Genomic DNA, 24,097 nt, shown 5'->3' on the forward strand with positions numbered 1-24,097 from the left:
GATTATTTGTATGATACGCCCAGGAGGTTGGGCAATTAACTTGTGATCTGGTATGAGTCAGCTTGAAGCTCTCTTAAGTAATCAGCAGACACTTTGAATTTGAGTCCACTTAATGGCACTAATACAGACACGGGATTATCCCAGGAAAAGGTGCAGTGGTTCCTTCTTTGTGGTAAAAATGTCACCGGATTTCTTAAGAAACCATTGCTGCCAACTAGTTTAACTTTGAGGTTTCTCAACTTCAAGATAAGAAGTCTACAAGGAGCTCAGGTAGCTGGGGCTGTGACCCATTTTTTCCCCCTGAGAGTTAGTGCTGTCCCTACCAGCCCACTCATCATATACATTCTAATGCTTACCTTCCATGACAGCTTTGGTGCAGTTAGGACCACAGCTCCGGAGTTTTCTCTCCTTTCCCTTATACTACCAAGTTCCAGACTTACTTCCATATTTTTCCCCCTGAATGTCTCATTGACTGGGAAATAATAGCCAGACTGTGAAACATACCCAGTGTCTATTCTCAGAAGCACAATATGTTCCTTTCTGTCTAAAGGTAGACATAGATTATGGGGGTGGGTGCGTAATTTAAGGCTGTTGAATATTTCATTTCAGAAGGAAATCTCATATGTCTTGTAAATTAGGACTGAGCTGAACAGGCTAGTACAAATTTGTAATCTCAGACTTGATTACAAGACGAGGCTGAGGCAGGAGGGTTGCGAATTCTAGACCAGAATGGGCTCCGTAGTGGGGCCCTATCTCCCTAGTCTCCCTGACAAAGAAGAGACAGCCTGGAGTGTTGAGTGTCTGTCCGTCCGTGCCTTGTTGTGTTCCTTCTTTTCTCTGGTCAGTAGCCGGTCAGCACTGGCGATGTCTGTGTAGGGTGACAAGAGAAGCGTGCGAGTCATGAGAAAATTGTTTCAACATTGAATTTATAGCCCTTTGAAAGGAAAAAAGGGAAAGAACTTGAGGCTGCTGAGCAGAGATGAATAGATATTGACAGTCTATCACACATGTTTGAGGGGCTGCCCTGCATTAGGTGCTGCTCAAGACATTTGCTCAGGTCAGTCATGACCATGCCATGAACAACTGGAGTTTCAGCCCATTCTAGTAAGAGGAAAGGAAAGAGATGTACAGGGTATTGGGGGAACTCAATGGGGATCTTCTGCTCCCTGGTTTTGTACATTTACCAACCCTCCATCTTATCCTCTTTAGCTATCTCCTAAGAAGACCTGGGAAGGATTCATTGGTGGTTTCTTCTCCACAGTCATATTTGGATTCATTGTGAGTTTTACTGGGATTTTACTTTTATTTATAATCTGAAAATGCATGTTAGGTTTTAGCCTTTTCTAAAATGCTAGTCATATTTTTCTTGAAACTTACTACATAGGCACCCATACATAGTCAGTCATTCTCTGCGTTTTGATTAGTGTTGACTCTGTGGTGGTCTCCGTCTGCTGCAAAATGAACTTTGTTTGATGAGAAGTGAGAGCCACACTTACCTATAGATATAAGACAGGCTGCTCGTCCCCACCAATACATCTACAGTTTCACTTCTACACCTAAGACTCTTGGAACATCGCCGAAGAAGGAGAGAACCAGGATGTCTGCTGCAGGATAGTGTCTTCCATATTTGCCAGGAGCTGCACCCGTGAAATCTTAGCAATGATCATCTAAACAAGCCCTGCACAGTGACAACACACACAGGAGAAATCTCGCAAGGCCTCACCTAGATGAGGAGGGGTAGGCCACTGATGGCTGCCAAAAGAGGGAGCGTCAGTCTTCCTGAGAGAGAGACCCTTACAGGTCATCCAATCCCAAATGATCAGCCCTAAACATGTATACATATGAGCAGGTTGCATTTACGTGTGTGTGTGTAGGTGAGTGTGTAAAACAGTATAATTGAAGAAGATGAGGCTATGAATTTGAGAAGTGATCAGGGGGACACAGGAGGAGTTGGAGAAGGGAGCAGGAGGCCTGGAAGTGATGTACTTGTGTATGAAATGCTTCAAACCAACAAACAAAAAACCCCAACCTACTAAGCATAGCCAACTTTGAACACCAGTACCTGTCACTCTGGCTACAGAGCAGGTCACGTGGAAGCTTAAACTCTGTGTCCCAGAGGGATCCAGACTGCTGGACTTTGTCAGGTGGTTCCAGAGTGCCTCCAAGTTGTAGGCCCACATGGTGCCCTTTGTTTTGGTCCTTTCTGAAAGCTGCTCTGCTTGTTAGGAGGGTACAGATGCTGGGACAGATGTCCTCTGAGTACTAGCAGGGTGCAGATGGTGTTCAGGTCTGCCTCCTGACACATGGTGACCACTGGCTCAATGAGTAGGTCCTGCCATGAGCCCAGCCTGGTTAAAATATCAGCTCACGGTTGAGGGTTTGGGGCAGTGTTGTTTTATTTGGTTTTGGTGCTTGGAATTAAACCCAGGACCATGAGCATGCTGAGCAAACACTCTGCCACTGAGCACATCCCTAGCCCTAGAGCTGGGGTTTAACTAAAGGTATCTAGTTAAAGGTATCTGGGGAGGCAGAGGCAGGCAGACCTCTGTGAGTTCAAAGCCAGCCTGGTCTACAGAGTGAGTTCCAGGACAGCCAGAGCCATACAGCGGGACCCTGTCTCAACCTCCCTCCACAAATAACAGTAAAATTACTATAGTAAAATGTAGTGGGACGATTTCCTGTGTCCGGCCTGCCACTTAACAAATCTCTCCCCAGGTAAACACACAGAGGCTTATATTAATTATAACTGCATGGCCATGGCTCACGCCTTTTGCTAACTAGCTCTTATATCTTAAATTAGCTCATAACTATTAATCTACGTGTCACCACATGGTCCGTGGCTTTGCCTGCGTCCCATTACATGTTGCTCCTTGGGCAGCTCACTGGCATCTCTCCTAGCCTTCTTCTTGTCTCTCTCTTTGAATTTCCTGCCTGCCTCTAAGCTGCCTTGCCATAGGCCAAAACTTTAGTTATCAACCAATCAGAGCAACACATATTCACAGCGTACAGAAAGACATTCCCCACCAGTAAAAGGTATCAATAAAGGGACTATACATGACTAAATAAAAGAAAAATATATAAAAAGATTACTGTTAGGGAGTTCAAAAATTTAAGTCTAGTCCCTGAGAACTATAGTTGATAATACAATATCACACCCAGGCATAGTGTAATAATAACAACACAAAGCTTTGGGAGAGTAAATATGTAAATAAGTGTGGCATTGTCCTGTATGGGGAAAGTACCCCTCTCTTCAATTCAAAAACATAATTCATTCTCAAAGAAAATTCTAGTAGAATTTGAGGGGAAAAACAAGTTTTGAGGTAGAATGTTAGTAATCATTGATACATACAGAGAATCCAGTTCTACTTAAGGTTTATGTATCAAAATAAAATACCAAGTTAAATAATACTGTAAGAGTTTATTATTTAGAGATTCTGTATGGAAAGCCTTGTCATTGGAAGAAGTAAAGAGCCCTTAAAATGTAACGTACAACCAGATAGGAAACTGGCTCCTGTGGATGCAGAAGCAGTTGGAATCTGTTCCTTGCAGCATGTTTGAATTTCTGCTGTCCTTGAGCAAAACAGTGGAGTGAGTAGCCGCAAGAGAAGTAGAATCAAATGTACATGAAGATGTTTTATCTGATCTCCTTTTCCATGGCTGAAGATGGCTAATTTTAAAGCCTTCAATGATGAACAGTTGAGTCAGGCATCCTGGGCTGGTAAGGGACAGTGGTAACTTTCACATGCACTGTTGTGCACTGTTTGTTTAGAGATTGTGTACCAGCTGATGAAATTAACTCGTTATATGTAGTAAGTCCCCCTGCACAGCCCACATCTTTATAATTCACCCCTTTACCGTGCCTTCTTAGGCCCTGCTAAGAGTGACTTTAAAAGTAAGGTCTTGGGCTGGAGAGATGGCTCTGTGGGTAAAGGCACTGTCTGTGCAAAGCCTGGGGATCCGAGTTTGATCCCCAGAGTTCACATAAAAGGAGAAAGAGAAAACTGACTCCACAGAGCAGTCCCCTGGCAGGTGCACACACACCATACACACGTACTTAGATTAGTAATAAGATAAAGTGTAAAAGTACAGCTCCTTTAAGACTGTTAGCCCTGCCTCTTCTGAGGTTGGATGGAGCGCTCACTGCTTTCAATCAGGGTTTCTCCTGGGACCATCCTGACCTAGCTTTGTGACTACATAGCCGAATGCCAGTGCAAAGACACTCGGATCTGGCTCTGTCCTTTGTGGCACTCAGCTTCCTTTTACTTGGGCAGCATCTCATGCATTCTGCTTTGTTCTTCAGGCTGCCTATGTGTTGTCCAAATACCAGTACTTTGTGTGTCCAGTGGAATACCGAAGCGATGTCAACTCTTTCGTGACAGAGTGTGAGCCCTCAGAACTCTTCCAGCTTCAGAGTTACTCCCTCCCTCCGTTCCTAAAGGCGGTGTTGAGACGGGTAAGAGCAGATGGCTAGCTAATGTGCTTGGAGAGCTACCGTGCGACTGAGCTTCGTTCAAAAGGGCTGTTCTGGCTCTTTTTTTAAAAAAGATGTAGAAGTGGATTGTATGTCTGTCATCATCTTAAACATCAAATGGGTATTAACATTTCCAAGCATATGTTTGTACACTAGGAATTTATTTGTATAATGACTTAAATACTGATAGTAATTTATTTTATGTTTTTTAAAAAGTATTTTAAAATATAAATAAAATTTAAAAATAAATATAAAGATTTTTACAAATAAATAAATACAGGTTACTGATATGATTTAAGTATGAAACTTAATTAAGACTCATCAGTTGAAAGAGCCCTTAATTTTTAGGGGTCATTTTAATATAGAAATCTTCTTAAAATGAGTCTCCCTGTTGCCACCATTTAAAGCACCTGAGATGCCATCCCCAGAACGTTTGGCGTGCTCTCCAGTAGACTCCTCCTGTCTGTTGTTACATCATCAAAGTGGGAGACAGTGGGCTGATTAGGAACTGTGTGCACATGCGTGTGTGTGCTTCAGACTCACAGCCGCTAGTTGCTAGAAACAAATTAGCCTACAAATAATTTATCTCTTTGAGTGCTCAATGTTTGGTTTCCAAACATTTTTTCACTATCTATGCTATAAACCTTCAGCTGGTACCAGTCTAAAGTTTGGAGCAATGTTGTTCTTTGAGAACAGATCCAAAACTTTGTGGGCTGAACATCTTTTTGGACCATATTCATCATGTGCTGCTTTTAGTTCATAGTTACTTAAGGAGGAAAAGAGCTATACACTCAACTAATTTGAATATAAAATTCTGTTCAGATGATTTCACTAAATCCTTTGCAATCATTTTGTTCATGTTCATTTTGACAGGTCTTGTTTTGTTTGAGTCAGCGTCTTACCATGTAGCCCAGACTGGCCTTCAACTCAAGGATAATTCTGTGTCAGCTTATAGAGTGCATTCCACTACCCCTTGACAGTTTTTAAGAAACTCATTTCTGAGCTGGGCAGTAGTGGTTCACCCCTTTAGTCCCAGCACTTGAGGTCAGCTTGGTCTACAGAGCAAGTTCTAGGACAGCCAAGGTTACACAGAGAAACCCTGTCTTGAAAATTAATTTAAAAAAACAAAAGAAGAAAGAAAGAAAAGGAAAAGAATTTTATTTCTGTATGTTTCTATAGCTTTCAGCTTAGTTTTGGTGACAAAGACAACTTTTTGCTATTTCATCATTTAAAATTAGCTAGCATTATAAAATATAAAATTAAAATAAATTCTATACTTATAAGAACAAAGTATTATGGCCAAAAGAGCAAACCCAAACTAAAGTGTGAATCTCCCACACAGCTGTTTCCTAAGCCCTGGATGAGCTAGAATTCTATCAGGTGTGACAGTGAGGCTGTGGGTAATGGACAGGGCATGGAGACTGCTGATGATGGCATTTTTCTCTCCTGGTCTTTAAGGCGTGAGACATTGACAGAAATGTGGCCTGTTTTGACCTCCTGTGTCTGCCGTGGTTCCTGGGTCACATGGCATGAATGGGTGCCATATTAACGCAGCTGGTCCTCTCCATTTCTTCCTCCGTAGGACACAGTGAGCTTGTATCCCTTCCAGATACATAGCATTGCTCTCTCAACGTTTGCCTCACTGATTGGCCCATTTGGAGGCTTCTTCGCCAGTGGATTCAAAAGAGCTTTCAAAATCAAGGTGTGTTTTACGTTCTCTGCTACACTGATAGTGCACCTCCCTAGGACCCATTTTGTCACTGGGATGTGGTCCACAACTGGCCACACGAAGCCCGTGGGAGATGGTTCGCTGAAAGCTGTCCCTACACTTTAGTAGAGCATCATCAGACATCCTAAAGCGGTATCATCACAGCCTTCCTCCCTTGCCAGGTTAAGGTAGAACTGGCTCATTAAGGGCTAGCATGGCTATTGAAGATGGGTTGGTCAGGAACGGTGCTCTGAGGAGGTGGAATTGGAGCTGAGATCTAAAAAGAGAGTAAGTCTTACTGGGAAGTCTGAGGAGGAGATTGAAGTGAGGACAAGGAGGGAGTTGTTTGTCGAAGGGGAGCAAGGACAGAGCGGCTGTGTTAGAGAAGGGCAGAGAGCACAGTGTTTGGAAACCCGACCACTTTAGACCTTAGGATGGTCAGGGAAGTGAATGAACTCAGGGAGCCTCTGCCCTGCAAAGGGTGCTGGGGGGGGCGGGGAGGAGAGATAATACACAAAGCCTACAAGGCCCCTGGCCTCAAGATGCTCCCTCCCCATGGGGGGAGGGTGGGAAACAGTCTAGTCCCAGTGACACCTGAGGCTTCATGGGGGGTAACTGCCTTGCAGTGAGATCAGGCCTCTGGGGCTCCCTCATGCCTCAGTGAGCAGAAAGGGAGGAAACGGGTTGGCAAAAATCCGTCATAGGTATTTAGAATGCATTTTGTTTTGTTTTTGTTTTCAATGGTCTCTAAGGTTCCTCATTGAAGAGAGAGGCTTTTTCCTCTTTCACAGCTGAAGGTGCAGTTGCTGTTGTGTGTTAGGTGCCCTGGTATGCTAGAAGAGCCACGAGTTACTTGTGTGAGTGACTTGTGCTCTCCAGGGTCCAGGCAGGGAGTGCAGCTGCGGAAACCTCACCACCTAGCCTCACCTCAGGCTGCTGATGGACAGACATGTTCTCAGTGAGCAGCTGCTCTGTTCTTCTGGTTACCCCAGTGCTTACTGATGTCTCTTTATCACTGGAGTGTGTGTTCCAGAACAAGAGCTGTTTGGGTAAACATGAGATAGAAATGCTTGTGCATCTGTGAGCCACCGAGGCAGCGCCCACACGGCTTCTGGCCATGTGGGACATAGGCAGTTACAAAATTAGATGAGGGTAGTTGGTAGACTTTTTAATTTAGAAAAATTACATTAATGAGAAAAAGTGCTAGACTTAATTAATATTTAGTGTTATTTCAGTGCTGTGGGCCGACTCAGAAATCATTAAACAGTGAGCAGAGAGTTGAAAAATACCATTTTAATCTGTTGGTATTTTCTAATTTATTTGTATTTGTTAGAAAAAAATTAATAGTGAAGTTGTTTTCCTTGTAAAGTCTGTAAAACTGAAAAGACATTCACAGGTCAGAATTTGGTACAAGTGATACCTTTGCACATTGTCTGTTTCTGCAGGATTTTGCAAACACCATTCCTGGACATGGCGGGATAATGGACAGGTTTGATTGTCAGTATCTGATGGCCACGTTCGTGCATGTGTACATCACAAGCTTCATAAGGTACCGTCCGCTTAAAAACAAAACCAGAACTGTCCATTGTGTGACTCTTTTAAATTCCCATCAGTTGAAACTCACTGCTTCTGTCAATGGTAGTTTATAATGTCAAGTTAAATGGAATTGTAGCTCTAAGTAGTAGGGTCCAATCTTCCTTGTTTTTAATACATTTGAGCAACTTAAAGGTAGTATACACCATGATTGTTAGCAGACTCAATTAAAAGACTCAATAAAAAAGACCCAGTTAATGTGACTCATGCTAGGTTCAAAGTACAAGCAGACTGCATTTCTTTACTGTGGGTATTTCACTGAATGCTGGTAAGGAAGAGGAAGGACAGTTCATTCAGCCCAGTTCTTGCATGAGTGTCTGTGACATGTCACAGAGTGCTCTAGGTATGACCACAGCATAGAACATAGCAAAGCGGACCCCTGTCCTCAGAGCTGCTCGCTACGAGATCGGAGAAGTAGTGATGGTCTGAGCTGGCAGGGAGGTTAGCGCTGGCTGTGTGGGGGCGGAGGAGGTGGCTGTTTAGTAAACGGTTGGTCTTGTTAGTAGATAAGACTTTCAGATCTGCCCTCCAGTGGCAGTTCAGCACAGGAAAGCCAACAGAAGTAACATAGTGATTTGATGATCTCTATGGCCTCCACGGGGGCCCAGAAGGCCACGGAAAATAAGTTTTCATCAGAGTTATTGAGAGGGAAACTTGCATTTAGAAATTGATAAATGTACACTTAAAACTATGTATCCATACCAGTGTATGAATTTTTGTATTAGTCTTTTTGGGGAGGGAGGTTACAGTCTTAAAATTTACCAACTTCCTTCACCTTTTCAAAGAACCAAGGGGTTATTAGTTTTCTGTGTGGTATATTTATTTTCTCCTTCATTGATTTATACTCATTTTTTCATTTCTTTGTATTTTTAAAGTTTAATTTGTTCTTTTCCTAGCTTTTTAAGATGAAGCCTAGGTGGTTGATTTCTCACCTTCTTATCTCTTTGACACACTTGATTCTTGTCCTGTGTGGTCTAGTGTGTTCATTTTTGTCAGTCAGTGGCAAGTATTCTTCAGTTTCCTGTGTCACCTTCTCCTTTGACACTCAGGTTATTTAGAAGTATATTGATTGATTTCCAAACAAAGCAAGACTTTGTTCTTCTTTCTTTATTGATATCTGCCCTAGTCTCAATGTGGTTAAAAGAACCTAATTTTTGAACCTTGCTTCGTGGCTCAGCACATCATCTTTTCTGGTACATGTTGCGTCCGCACAGAAACAGAGGCCCACCTTGCAGTTTTTAGATGTGATGCTGTGTCAGGTGTAGTTCTGCTGTGTGCTGAGTGTGGTCGCTTGCGTTGGGAGCGCTTGCTCCACCTTAACAGAGCGCTGTGGGCTGGCTCTCCTGCCATGGTCGCAGCTCATTCCTTTCTCTGCTTTGGTAGAAATGTGTAAGTTGGAAATCATCTCTTTCGAGGTCGTATTGAAATGCAGTGACACAGCATTGTTTCTCTGTGGAATTCCTCATTTGGTCGCTGTACTGCCATCTTTTCCCGCTTGCCTCGCTGCCTGCGCCCATGCATGTTAGGATGCTCCAGCAGCTTCTGTTGGGGTAGTGCTAGCACGCTGGTTCTCTAGCTTTTTCATCCCCTTGTGGTCATTTTCAACAGTGGCTTTCTTTTCTGCTTGTTTTCTTTCTTTGTGACTCCGTCAGTGGTCTCTGTCTTTTTATATGGCATTTCCTTGTAGATGGAGTTTGGCATTAGTAATTTATGACTAAGTCCCTAAAAAAACAAAAACAAAAACAACAGCAAAAGCTTCATTTTTCCGAAGATGGCAGGTTTTTAAGGCATTAATTCACACTCTTTGTTTAGAAAGGAATTTATCTTGTGTTCTCTCAGCGGCCAAGTCATGCTGAGCTGTGTCTCTGCCTTCTGAAAGCAGATCCTTGGCCTATTTGGAAGGCAGCGGTGTCCTGGATCCAGCTCCCGGGAAACGCCTGCTGACATCACTTTCCATTTAGCCGAACTTGCTGGGGTGACTCCTTTCTCTGTGGGCGGCTGCTCCAGCTTATGCCATGGAATATAACAAGACAAGCCGGGCTGTAATTTGAGTGGACTTTGCCTGTGAGGGGCACATGGCCACAGGTTCTGCCAGTTTGCCTTGAGATATGAAGGTGACCCATGGGGTGGCTGCTCTGTGCTTGCTCTTGTGTAGCTGTTGTTGAAGTCAAAGATTTTTCAGAGTAAATTGTGCCTCTGTCCATCCCCATTGTGATAATTCTATAGAAGACATTTCTTTGTCGCTGGAATTTCCATTCCTTACAATTCTGTTTTAAAATCTCTATTATAAATCATTTACTTACCTTTTTTTAACATGTGTCTCAGACTTCTGTGCCACCCTACCTATTTTGCTCATGGGATTTTCCAATTAAATCTCACTATTGTTCACACATGCACCACTCTGCAAATGCATTGAGGAAGCTTTAATGACAATAATTATACACAGATATTTTAAGGTGATAGGTTTGGGGAGGTTTGCTTTGTTTTTGTTTTTTTGAGACAGTGTCTTACTCTGTAGACCAGACTGACCTGGAACTCACTATATAGTACAGCCTGGCTTCCAACTCATGGCAATTCTTCTGCCTCAGCATGTGCAGTACTGAGCTTACAGGTGTAAGCTACTATGTCTGTCTCACTTCACAGACCGTTGTTTTACAAAAGTGCATATAGAATGTATCAATGTGAGCTCTCTAGGCCAGGCTGTGGGCAGTTGCATTCCCATGACTGCAGCAGTGTTACCAGAAGCCAGGGTGTGAAGGAGGGACCCCTGCCTGGAGTTCCTCTGAGCTCTTTGTACCCCAGCTGAGTTGCACACTGAAAGGCTGGGGCAGGGGTCCTGGAAGAGTGAGCCCAAGAAGAGAGGGGTGGTGGGCTGGGTCATGGCCCAGAGGTCACGTAGCTGTTCCCCAGGTCCCTTCTTCCTGCATGGACTGCTGTGGCAGAAGAGCAAGAGGCCAGGGCTGTCCTTGGGCCTCCGTTCAAAGAGCAGAGGGGGGTCTTCCTGCTCTTTGCTTCTTGGCATTTCCCTGGGACTTGGAAGAAGACACTGACACCATGGTACATTCTGGGTAGGGGCTTTGGAGCAGGACTTTAGTGTTTTGTCTCTCACCTGAGTGGTCATAGTTCCCTGAGGGTATTTCCTCAATGAAGCACCTTCCATGGTCTAGAAGTCTCTTTGAGGCTAAGAATTTTAAATTTCTTTGTGTGCGCTCCTTTCTGTTTGTCCTGTGTCTCCTGGCCTGCGGGTTTGTTCTTATCAAGTTGTCCTTGAGAGAATGTCTGTAGAACTTAGGTCTCTGTCCTGTGCCTGCTGTTCCCTCCATGCCTACTCTACGTTGCACCTCACACCTCAAGGCACAGTCATTCTGGCCCTTTGCTCTCCCCTCCACAGGAGCGCTGGGCACTCACCTGGGGTCTTGTCAGTTCTGTAAACATGGTTGCTTAGCACTTAAGAACGGCTTCTCGGGAGCACATGCTCACTCAGCCCCCCATGCAAACAGTGTGACCGTGTCTTCTCTGCTTCATCCTCAGGGGTCCGAATCCCAGCAAGGTCCTCCAGCAGCTGCTGGTGCTTCAACCAGAGCAGCAGTTAAACATCTACAGAACCCTGAAGACTCATCTCACTGAGAAAGGAATCCTGCAGCCCACCTTGAAGGTGTAGCTGCCCTGAGAGGATGGACTGCCAAGGAGGAGCTGGCCGAACAGTTCTGAAGTCTTGCACTGAGCCGGCGTGGGGCTAAATCTCGATAGTTTCTTTCTCTGAAATTACTGTGAATATTTAACAAACACGCGATCTAAGTGATGAGTGCATAGCAGTCGTCCGCCCTTGAAAGCTACTATACTTTTCTCAGATGTATTTTCCAATGTTAACTTCTCTGCCCTCACTTGCCGGGTTCCATAATTTAGGACACTTGTGTTTTAAAGAGTCAAACACTATAAATTGAGGCCCTCTTAGGGTTGTGCCTGGCAGTGTGATCTTTTGCACAAACATTGACCTTTGCACTGGGAACTGCCTCTCTGTAGCCAGATGCTTGCTGCAGGCACAAGGGGAGCCAGGTCTCCAGGGCTTCCTCCCCTTATAGACTCAAGTATTTCTGAAGGCCTGAGTTAGATTAAAAAAGAGAGAAAAAGAATGATTGTCCACTTTTTCCTGTTTTCTTTTTTCCTTTTTGTTTGTTTGTTCATGGTACTGGGGATGGAACCCAGCGTCTCATACACAGCAGGCAGGACTCCAATCCTGGGCTCCGTACCGGCTGGACTGCCTGTCTGAGAAGTAATAGTCTGCTGAGTGAAAACATCTTGATTTTAAGTAGTTTCAAGATTCCGAGGCTAGAGGCTGAAACCTGTGCCATTACTGATTCGTTTAAAAGCAGGTGTCTGAATCTACTTCTGATGAAACTTTTTTAAAAACATAACCAACTTCCCAAGAGACACAGAAGTGGGTCCTCAGTGCAGAAAGAGTCACCCCATGGCTTGGTGGTCGCTTCTGCTTTTCTTAGTTCCCTGGAAACTGATTTCACTGAGTCCCACGAAGGGGGGCGGGGGCGGAGCACTGGCAGGCTGCCTGTGGTGAGGCACCTCCTGGCAGTCCAGAGCCTGCCTCCAGCTCTCTGTACACCTCACCTGGAAGGAAGACCCAGCCCTGCCGACTCCCTGGTGGTGATTGCTCTTCCCATCCTGTCATCAAATCCAAGAGTAAAAATCAGGCAGAAATAATAGCCGGTGAGAAGAAGAGCACACAAATGCCGTGCCTTCCCGAGGTGGCCGGACCTTGTGGCCGACTCGAGGAAGCCTCCTCTTGGCCCTGGACATAGGCTCCTGTTGCTGCCTGTACTCCACAGCCATACTCAGCACATCAAACGTGGTTGGTCACACTCAGAAACCATCCAGTTCTGTCTTCAGTGTTCAGAGGGGGAAATAGAGACACTGTAAAGGCTATTTTGGTAATGAAAAGAGTAAATATTTTGTTGAAATTTGAAATGAATTTCAGTTATCAGCATTTCCTTCCTACTGTAGACATGCCTGGGTTCTGAGGATAAGCCTCCAGCCATCATGAGTACTACACTCACACCCGGTGTGCGGTGAGCACAGCAGACAGTGACCCCCAATCCGAGAATGTGGTCATTGTTGGGTCTGGTCTCTACCAGGTGACTTGTGACCCGGGGCTGCCCTGCCTCATGAAAGCACTACCACAGAGGATGCCACTGTTGAGTCGGGCCACATATGAGTTAAGTCCAGCATCCCCTGCTTTTGTTAGTCCCACTCCCTTCTCCAGAGGTTGACCACAAAGAGTCGCAGGCACCCAAGAACCGGCGAAAACCGTGTGATAGGAACACGCACCGAAAACATGGCCGTGCGCACAACTCAGAGCTGCTTAAGGGGGATGTGGAGTCTCCTAACCCACCATGTTTCCACGGGATTGGTGAGGTGTGGCAGGCCAGAATTATGAGAGCATTACATATTCACACCTATTAAAAACCAATATTCTCCTAAACAAAGGAGGAAACTAGGACTATTGGGGTTTCTGTAAAAGCTTTTCTCAAATAGACTTTTAGGTTTGGGTGTACATCATGCCATATAAAAAACAAGTTTTTGATTTTTAACAAAGCTCTGAAGATGAACGTTTCTAGCATACTTTTATAGCATGTATATTAAAATGGACTCTATCTTAGCCGACAATCACCAGAAGAGCCAGACTCTGATCGGCATTCTGTCTGCACCAGAAGAGGCTTCAGCTAATGTAGTGATGAGGTGGACAAATGAGAACTGGGCATGCACAGTGATGCCCGCATTGGAAATCTGCTGTTTGGTACCCACTGTCTGGCTTCTTAACCTGCGGGCTGTTGATGTCTCCTGTCCTCGTGGTGGCCCACATCCGGTCACGGTCTGAGATGGAAGAGCATCTCCTTTCGGTGATTCTTCTCTCCTCGTTCGCACTTTGCTTTGAACAAAGGTACGACCTCGTTCAACGGTAGCAACACTGTATATACACTGTACATGGGTGAAAGTTTATGATGTGTGTCAATCAGTTCTCTGAATCTTTTTACTGAAACTGGGATAGAAAAAAAATAATAAAAAATCGATGGTATTTTGACTTTGCTGTGCCTTTTTCTCACTGGAGAAGTATTTTGTAAGTATTGGGTTTCTAAAGGATGAACTGCCTGCCCCATCCCTCGACTCAGAGTGTGATTTTATATACTTTTTGTTTGTTTGTTTGTTTTTGTTTTTGCTTTTGTTTTTTCGAGACAGAGTTTCTCTGTGTAGCTTTGGAACCTGTCATGGCTCTCGCTCTGTAGACCAGGCTGGCCTCGCCTCTGCCTCCTGAGTGCTGGGATTAAAGGCATGTGCCACCACCGCCAGGCTTGATTTTATATACTTCCAAGGTGAGCTTCCATGTCCCTGGCTGGTGAGACAGCTCGAAGGGGCCCTGATTTGTGTCCATCGAGGAGTGGCCGGTTAGTAATCATGCCTGTGCCTCCCTGCTGCCCGTATCCAGTGGGCAAGGTCGAGCTGGCAGGGCTGAGCTGAAGACCGGCTGCTGCTTTGGCTGTGGGTGCTTGGGTGGGATTAAGTGCCTCTTGAGGGGTAGACAGCTGACTCCGTCTTCACTGGAGCAAACCTGGGATGCCTCCAGCAATCCACGTAGTACAGTGCGTCCTGGAAACAGCACGCTGGGACTGAGAGGTCTCTGCCCTGCTCAGGTGGATGGGGGTGGTGGTGGTGGTGAACACAGTGGAGACAGGTGGAAACCCCAGGATCATGGGAGACGGGGTTCCACATGAGCTCCTTTGAGGATCTCCTTCCCTTTTTGAACCTTCGTGGAGAAAGGGCCTATGGATTTGGGAGCCTATGAAGTTGCCGCAAAGAAAATCAGGTCTAGACCATTTGCCCTAAACCAGTAGCCATCCTGACAACCTGATGTCTTCATGAACAGATGCGGTGTGCTTTGTGGGATCATCAGTAGCACATCCGGGGTCACTTAGTGAAGATCAGTGACAGGCACATTCTGTGACAGTGGCACAGTGTTCTCCAAAAGGAGCAGGGAGAATCGGTCCAGGGCCTGAAGTGTGTAAGGGGGTATGGCTGATAAAGGGCCTTGTCCACAGCCAAAATCCTCGAGACAGACCTGCTGTCCGAGGAACTGGGAGCATGGAAAGCCACTTTGTCCTCTTCAGTGGAAGAACAGGATTCCAAATCTCTCTCCGCCCAAACTCACAAGGTATGGGCTTTGGGCTGTTTATAAACGTCCAGTCTCCTTTCTACTGTGGGTCAAACTGGAGTTTAGTAGATCCCAATGGATTTTCACCTTCAGATGGGGGCCTAGAAGAGTGCTAAGTTAGTGGAATAGTCTTGAAAAGTCCTGTAAATACATTTCTTATTAGTTTGATAAATCCCTCCAAAGTTGTGATGGAATGAGAGAACCAGAAGTGTCAGCCAGTACAGGTAAGATGGACATATTTCATTGGTAAGCCTTTTTTCCCCAGAAACTTTGTTGAAATATAATTTACATGCCAGGCTGGATATGATACTGCATGCTTGTTGTCCCAGCATTAGGGAGAGAGAGGCAGGATAATCAAGAATTCAAGGTCAGCCTCAGCTATGTAGTGATTTCCAGGGTATCGTGGGTCTCCATGAGAACTTGCCTCAGACTAACAAGAAAAGCAGTAGCTTATGTACCAAAACTCATTCAACCATCACTAAATGCAGTTGGAAATCATTCCTGTGTTCTTCCCGAAAGTTCCTGCTGTCCATTTGCAGTTGACCCCTATTCTGCTGCCCAGCCGTGTTGACCCTGAGCTCCTTAACCTGTATCATTTGACTTTTGTGGGCATTATGTATTAATGGAAATCATGGGTATGCGGTGTTCTGTATCCAGCGTAATGTTTTCACATGTATTACTGCTTTCCTCTTCATGAATATTGAATTGGACAACCCATTTACCACTTGATAGGCACTTGTATTATTTCCAACATGGGGAACTAAAGGAAGAAACCACGAAGATGCTGTTCTCCAGGAGCTTCTGAATAGGCAAGAAAGCTGGGGTAGGGAGATAAGTGTTGGATTGCTGTTTCTCATGACTTGGTGTGTGGGGGTGGGGTAAAGTGAAAATTAGATCTGTCTTAAGTAGTCCCTTCTGGGATCCAAACACTTGGAATTTACAGAAGAACCAGGGAGCAGAGGGAGAAGTGATGCCAGGTTATCTCTCCCTTAGGTCCTTCACTACACAGGAAAGGGAAATTCATGATTCAGCACATACATGGGGTCTTCTCAATGACTTGGTGCTAGAAACTTAAGACAATAAGGGAGGATTCTGCCTCTTAACTGCTTGAAGTAGAACACTGAAAAATTAGCTATTTCAAAAGTTATCACTGTGTCCTTGATGTATGTTATTGTCAGGGTTGGTTTCTGGTCATCCCAACACAAGCTAGAGTCACCTGGGAAGAGGGAACCTGTAGGCAAGTCTGTAGGGCATTTTCTTGATTAACGATTGAGCTGGGCGGGGCCTAGCTCCGTGAGGGTGGTGCCATCCTAGGGCACCTGCATTGTATAAGAAAGCAGGCTGAGGGCTGGAGAGATGGCTGAGCCCAGAAGGGCGAGGCTCACGACCCAGAAAGACACAGGCTGAACCAACCAGTAAGCCACATTCCTTCGTGGCTTCTGCGTCATTTCCTGCCTCCAAGCTCCTTCCCTGATGCCTCAGCGGTGGACTGTGATAGACGTGTAAGTCGATAAGCCCTGGTGTTTTACCACACCAGTAGAAAGCAAACTAAGAGACAGACCAACAGCCTGCGGTAAGGGAAAAGCCAAGGACAAGCACTCCATGGCCTTTTCCTGTCCTAGACCTTTGTTCCGTTTTCCATTTTATTATACTTTTCTACGGAGAGCATTTGCTTAGATTTAAGTCAGACACAATGAGAAGTCCCACTTTGACAGTTCTGGTTTGGTTGTTCTGTGTGTGTTTGTTTTCTGGGGAACGGGAACGAATCCTAACTCAAATATATTGACCCTGGTTAAGGAGTAGAATCTAGTCACATTAAAAAATGTCAGGAAGCCTAGGCCAGAAGGACTTGACGGAAGCTCTAGGCGAGTGCACACTGATGTAGACATCGTTCTTCCAGCTTCCAGACAGCAGAGGGAACAACAGGAGCTTCACACTGACCACTGAGTTCCCCATTTTCCACAGTAGAGAACACTTGTAGGCACCAGAAAGAAAAGATCTCAAATTCCAGCCTGATATGGTTAGCCCATGCCTGAAAACACAACACTCTGGAGGCAGAACCAGGATTGTGCAGTTGAAGCCAGCCAGGGCTCCACAGAGAGACCTGTAAAGGGAAAGGAAAGAAAAAACATATGTTGCGTGGGGGGTAGGGGTGCAGATAGCACTGTTAAGAATATTTATTCCCACCATTTCTGTGCTGGGTAGTTTTATGTTAACTTGACACAGGCTAGAGTCATCTGAGAGGAGGGAACCTCAATTAAGAAAACGCCTCCATAAGATCAGGCTGTAGGCAACCTGTGGGGCATTTTCTTAATTAGTGATTGATGGGGGAGGGCTCAGCCCATTGTGGGTAGTGTCACCCCTAGGCTGGCAGTCCTGGGTTCTATAAGAAAGCAGGCTGAGCAAGCCACGTGGAGCATGTCAGTAAGCAGCACCCCTCCATGGCTTCTGCGTCAACCCCTGCCTCCAGGTTCCTGCCCGGTTTGAGTTCCTGTCCTGACTTCTTTCAGTGGACTGTGATTTCAACCTAACTAAGACAATTCCCAAACTCATAATTTCTGAAGGGTGGATATCATTTTTTCAGTAAGTGTGCATGAAACAATATTTGACGGGTATATCACTTTAGTACTCACATAGCTAAATCCACACTCTGCCCTCCGAAAATTCCAGGTCAGCTGGGTAGACACGGAGCAGATGCTGTGTTTGCAGTCTACTCCGGAAGGGCTCCTAACCTTGGCTAGAGTTAGGGGTGACGGGAGTGAAGAGCAGGGTACCAGGGGAAGCTCTGGGACCTTCTGCTGGGACAGCCTGCTACTGTCATCTACTTTCTTAGCAGATAATACTGGAAAGTGGACCGTCCCCGGGTCAGAGATGTGTTGTAATAGGAACTTAGTAGCAGCACAGAGGAGTGTGGATGGGTGGTGCTGGTCCCTGGGAAGAAAGCCCACTGGATACCCGCTGAGGGGGTGGGAAGAGGGGCCACATAGCTAATATATGAGCCAGGAGTTTCACTCCGTGAGTCACTGAAGACAATTGAAAACGTACACTGAAAGTTGTACACTGATCTTCATGACTGTTATTCACAGGAGCCAACAGTAGAAACAGTGGTACATTGCTGGTAGATGGGTAAATCAGATGTGGTGTATCGGTTACACAATGGACCTCTACTTGGTAGTGAGGGATGCACTGATACATGCTGCAATGTGGATGACCAATCACAAATATATATATATATGTCTAGGAACACACAGACACAGATGCTAAATTTTGTGTACTCGAGACTCTCAGTCTATAGCCCTGGTTGTCCGGTTAGTTAGCCAGTATGTAGTCCAGGCTAGCCTCCAACTTGTCACCATCCAGCTTCAGCTTCCTGGGATTACAGGTGTGGGCCACCAGGCCTGCTTATGGGGAGGCTATCTCAAAGTTATTCATATCACTTATCGTGGTACCTGTATTATGGGGTATGTAAACAGGCCGAACGGGTGGGGGCACCCAGGACTGAGGGTTGGAGGACTGATAGCCGACCCCATTACTGCCCTGCAACAGGTGCAGACAGTGTGGGCTGACTGCTGGGCAGGGTGGCGGCAGGGCTGCCCCGGATTAGTCCACTCTCCCATTTGAGCAGGGTTAGTAAAGGTGGGGAGGCTTTCTTTCCTGGCTTTGGGCAAAGACGCTTGTCCCTGAGAGAATGGGCGTGCTGCTCACGGGCCTCTCCAGGATGAAAGGACTTTGAAGATTTGCCTGTGAGCGTTTCAAACACGGGTTTTCAGGCATGGGATCTAGATATGGGAAGGCTCAAATCCAACACCCCATGCTCTAAGATTTCTATGAAAACTGCATTCAAGTTGAAAGCAGAGCTGCTCTAGCAGCTACCCTGCCAGGCATGGTTGTAGAGGTTCTGCACAGTGGTGGGCAGGATGAGGTTCTAGACCTTTCCACAGCGGACCAGGGGGAGATCACGGTGCACTGCTGCAGAGCGGGGCATGTGGGGAGGTGCGTGGGGATTCGGCAACTGCTGGGGCCACAGGACACCCACTGCCATCAGGAGTGCTGGAACCATACTGAGCGCTTCACTAATGTCCCACTAATGGGCCATCCAAGTCCTGAAGCAGATGAGGAAGGAGCACTGTCTTGGGGCAGGCGGAAGGCATGGCAGGAACACAGTACAGCTGTGGGATGGAGAGCTGGGGGTACAGAAGCCAGGCAGGATTTTAATCGGCATAGTGACAATATGGCATTGCTGCTGCTCTGTGGAGGAGCTACTGGGAAACAAGCAGACATGCCCCCCACCCCCCGCCCCACAGCACCCAGTTCTGAGACTCACGCTGTTCCCGAACAGCGTGTCCCCGCAAGTGGAAAGTGAGTGGAAGAGCCATACCTGGACAGAGGAAGATGAAAATCACTGTATGAATAAAGGCAAGCAGGTAAGAAAGCATGTCGTCTGAGAGGGAAGGTGACCAGGGAACACACGAGAAGGCTTTGTATCATGACTGTTTAAAACAGGACCAATTCAACAGAGGGTCAAAATTAGAGTAACAGGATGTTAGGAAAATGAAGATTGCAGAGCCAGAACCAAACCAAAACAACAACAACAAAACCCCACACTGGCAGAGAATATTTCACTGAATTTTAACAGTGAGGCATGGAAAAGACAGACATTGGAAGTCTAATCAGAGTTGCTATGTAAAGGCCAGGGTCTCATAGGAATGTTCTAGAAGAGGGTTTTTGTCTTACTTGCTGATGGCCCAGCTAAATATGTATCAGCATGAACACAGGGATTGCCACATCAAAAGGAAAAGCAGCATTTTCTTTTTTTTTTTTTAATATTTTTATTTTATAATGAATTTAATTTTACATATCAGCCCCGGATTCCCCTGTCCTCCCCTCCTCGTCCCCCCAGGCTCCAAAAAGCCAGCCCATGCACCAAGGACAGGTCCTGGCTCTACTGCCTGGGGGCCTTCCAAACAGTTCAAGCTAATCAACTGTCTCAATTATCCAGAGGGCCTGGCCCAGTTCCATGGGGACTCCTCAGCTATTGGTTCACAGTTCATGTGTTTTCACTAGTTTGGCTATTTGTCCCTGTGAAAAAGCAGCATTTTCAATGTGTGGATTTGAATTTGAACTAGAAGCATCTTCGATAATGTGGCTGACTCAGGCAGCAAAGCCAGACATGATAAACTGATATGCAGCTGCATAGTCACAGCCTGCTTGGGTTGAGCTTTGCTCCAGGAGTACTTTCCCAAATCAGTTTGCAAAGGAGTGGTTTCCTGTTATGAGTAGAAATGGGTGGTGACTATTACATTTTGATACTGGGGGTGGAGCTTGGGGATTGCACCTAAGCACATGCTCCGTCACTGCACTGTGTTCCTAGCTAGAAGCAGCTTTCTCAAGCGCCATTGTCTGTTGGAAGTTGGTAGTAGTATTCAAGGTAAGGCCACCAAACAAATTGTTCTTATTGGAACAACTCTGTCCTCTTTCTTCCCTGGGATGAAGCTTGCAGTTGCAGTTTGCCTCTGAACAGGAAGCCTGAGAGATAAGGTCAGGGTTGAAGTTCGAATGTTTTATCTTCCCGATAGGGCCAGATGTGATTCTGCACAGATGATATGGCCATCGTTGTAAGTAGACTTTCACCGCAGGCATCAAAAAGGACACTGGGAAAGGTGAGAGCTAGAAGTAGACACTGGATGGAAGAGGGAGGAATCACACTTCGGGAACACAGATTCCTCCCAAGCAAGGAAGGCTGTGGGCTTTGACTGCCAGGAGCTCTTTCCACTCCACCCAATAGATCAGATGGGCGATCAGTTCTCCATTGACTTGCCTTTGGGTTTCATGTTTCAGTACACCATTTCTTGGTAATGTCTCTGGTGGTTTGAAAGAAAATGGCCCCCAAAGGGAGTGGCACTATTAGGAGGTGTAGCCTTGTTGGAGTAGGTGTGGTCTTGTTAAGGAAGTGTGTCACTGTGGACACAGGCTTTGAGGTCTCATATATGATCAAGATACCACCCATTGTCTCAGACCACTTCCTGTTGCCTGAAAGATGTAGGACTCTCAGTTACTTCTCCAGCACCATCTACCTGCATGCAGCCATGTCCCACCATGATGATAATGGACTGAACCTCTGAAACTGTAAGCTACCACCTCAATTAAATGTTTTCCTTTATAAGAGTTGCTGTGGTCATGGTGTCTCTTCACAGCAATAGAAACTCTAGTAAGACAATTTCCAAATTAATGCTAATGTGTTGAGGACATACACACTTTCGCTCTTTAGCTACCAAACACCCAAACTTTAGGGCACTTCTTTGAGGAGCAGATGTCTTGTAGTTGGAAGTTTTCCTGTGTCCTGTTCTGTTCTTCAGTTGTTCAGACCCAAGTAAACACACAGAGGCTTATATCAATTATGAACTGGATGGCCTAATGGCTCAGGCTTCTTGCTAGCTAGCTCTTATAACTTAACCCATTTCTATTAATCTATAAGTTGCCATGTGGCTGTAGCTTACTGGTATTTTCACATCTTGCTCCTCCTGGTGGTGATGGCATCTCCTGACTCTGCCCTTCCTCTTCCCAGCATTCTCCTACTCTGCTCACCCTGCCTATACTTCCTGCCTGGCTACTGGCCAATCAGCATTTTATTTATTAACCAGTTAGAGCAACACATATTCACACTATACAGAAAGACATCCCACAGCAATGTCTTAATAAATTTTCATATAAGAAACTCAGATACAGAGAAATCATTCACTCAAGTGATAGAACAGAAACAGCTCTTGGCCTGATCAGTATATTAAACACATGAGAGCTGTATGCAGTATTAAAATGGCAGCACTAACAGTTCTATATGATCGAAATTTTGGTCTTGTCCAGGATAATAATGTGATTTTTAAAAGTCCTTATTAGATAACCCAATACTTCCAAAGTGTGCTGTTCATATTGCTTCAAGTTATAGAAGGGAATTCTAATAACTGGTTGTAGAACTGCCAATGCCCAGTCCAGTATGATGGGGTCTGGTCTTACATTTGGCAGGTGGGAGCCCTGAGAATGTGCTGGCATCTAATTAGCAAGCAAACAAGATTGCATGCCTGCATGCATGCCACAGTGCAGCACTTCCTCCGTCTTTGCCTTGGATTAGCGGTTCTCAGGTCTTCACAGCTCGAGTCCCGAAACCTTTTTGGTGGGTTAGCATGGTCTGCTCTTCTAATACTGAAATCGGATTCACTCTTATTGCACTGATATTTGCCCTGTGGTGCAGGAGTACTGGAGAAAACTGGAGTGGTGGTGGCATGGACCATTAGTGAGCACGTCTTCACCACCAAGCTCTGGCAACAAAACACAAGTGCCAGCTTTGATTAACAACGGCCTTGGAGCTGGGCGGTGGTGGCGCACATCTTTAATCCCAGCACTCAGGAGGCAGAGTCAGGCAGATCTCTGTGAGTTCGAGACCAGCCTGGTCTACAGAGCGAGACCCAGGACAGGCACCAAAACAATACAGAGAAACCCTGTCTCGAAAAACAAAACAAAACAAAACAAAACAAAAAAAGGCCTTGGAGCTGGGCAGTGGTGGCGGCACACATCTTTAATCCACTACTCAGGAGGCAGAGACAGGAAGATCTCTTTGAGTTCGAGGCCAGCCTGGTCTACACAGTGAGTTCCAGGACAGCCATGGAAACAAACCCTGTTGCAAAAAACAAAGCAAACAAGAATGGCCTTGGTGAAACAGTAAAAATGAGGACTTTGGTTCAGTCTTGACCTTTCAAGAGTCACAGTGATACCCCAGATGCTATGGAGAAGCTCTTGGGGTTGAGCTGTAGAGTGACTGGCCCCTTTTCTTGCAGAACACTGTTTTTACTCACAGAACAAGCAATAGACTGTGGCTCTGTGGCAGACATGATCAGAGATGAACCTGCACTTCAAAGAGAACAGTAGATGGTGTTGATTGCTAATGACTAAAGTTTAGGTAGGAAGGAAAAATTAGAATCTTTGGGAAAGAAGTATCTACTGCCACAGAACTCAGAATTTCCTATGGTGCTGGTAATACTTTGGTTCTATATATGATAATGTACCTTTGGGGACATTACATAATGGAATATTTGAGCACCTGGTGGATCTTCAGATTCTGCAGCAGCAGCACATAGCTCCCTGTGACATTGGTCACTAGCATTTTTGTAGCACATCATGAGGCTTTATGGTTATGGAAAGGGACACAAGACAGACAGATGTTATGACAAGTTTGTTGTTACAGATATGGATTCTTGATAAAACTCAGTCTTCAAGAAACTTAGAGCCCAGTGTGGTGGCACACACGTGTGATCATAGTACTTGGGAGGCTGAGGCAGAAAGATTGCTGTGAGTTTGAGGTCAGATTGTACCACATAGCAAGACCCTCTATAAAACAACAAATCAGGGGCTGGGAGATGGCTCAGTGGCAAAGTCTGCCATGAACCACGAGCCCTGAATTGGGATCTTCAGAAGCACCCAGGTAAATGTCAGGCATGGGTGCCCATGACCGCGGCACTTAAGAGGTAGTGACAGCATGGCTTGTTGGCTAGGTACAGTGAGAGCCTGTCTCAAAGGATAAAGTGGAGTGTGGGGGAACGGTTCAGAAGCTAATGGTGGTTGATGCCAAGCCTGGAAACCTGAACAGAACAGGCTCCTCAGGTTGTCCTCTACTTCCACATCTGAGTCATGACATACATGCACTCGAGGGTGCTTGAGTGCATGCATGCATGCGTGTGTGTGTGTGTGTGCGCGCGCGCACATGCAATAAATCTAAGATAATGGTTTTAATGAAGTGCAAAGATAGGGGTCTTCCATTATGGGCTCTGTTCTGATGTTGATCTGTGGCCTCTGCATGTGCACACCCATATGTACACACAACATACACACACCCTAAACAAAACCCCCACAAACAAAAACCTCCAAAGAAAGAAGCTTAAAACTACAAAGAAGCACTTATCTGGGGAAATTATTAGAACATTTGTCAGCCCGGTTTTCACTTGTTCCGTAAAGAGTAAAAGAAGAAGAGCTGGAATTGGGAGGCAGACCTGAGAGTCCACCTGCCCCCTAGGAAGCTAGACACAAAAGAGCTTTGTACCACTATCAAACAGTTCTT

At 45.6% G+C, this 24,097-nt stretch overlaps 1 protein-coding gene across 2 annotated transcripts in view; it reads left to right on the forward strand.

The window, feature by feature from the left end:
- The window catches only part of Cds1 (CDP-diacylglycerol synthase 1), a 67,772-nt gene extending 53,906 nt beyond the window's left edge, over positions 1–13,866 (forward strand). For both annotated transcript variants that reach the window (XM_052735523.1, XM_052735522.1), the window contains 5 exons: positions 1,210–1,278; positions 4,301–4,453; positions 6,054–6,173; positions 7,625–7,728; positions 11,304–13,866. In XM_052735523.1, coding sequence (XP_052591483.1) covers positions 1,210–1,278; positions 4,301–4,453; positions 6,054–6,173; positions 7,625–7,728; positions 11,304–11,433 — 576 coding nt within the window. In that variant the 3' untranslated portion in view covers positions 11,434–13,866. The remainder of the gene's footprint in view (positions 1–1,209; positions 1,279–4,300; positions 4,454–6,053; positions 6,174–7,624; positions 7,729–11,303) is intronic.
- The last annotated feature ends 10,231 nt before the right edge of the window (positions 13,867–24,097 follow it).

Source organism: Peromyscus californicus, unplaced genomic scaffold (genome assembly GCF_007827085.1).
Source record: "Peromyscus californicus insignis strain IS unplaced genomic scaffold, ASM782708v3 Scaffold_13__1_contigs__length_99412109, whole genome shotgun sequence".
In the NCBI taxonomy this organism is placed as follows: Eukaryota; Metazoa; Chordata; class Mammalia; order Rodentia; family Cricetidae; genus Peromyscus; species Peromyscus californicus.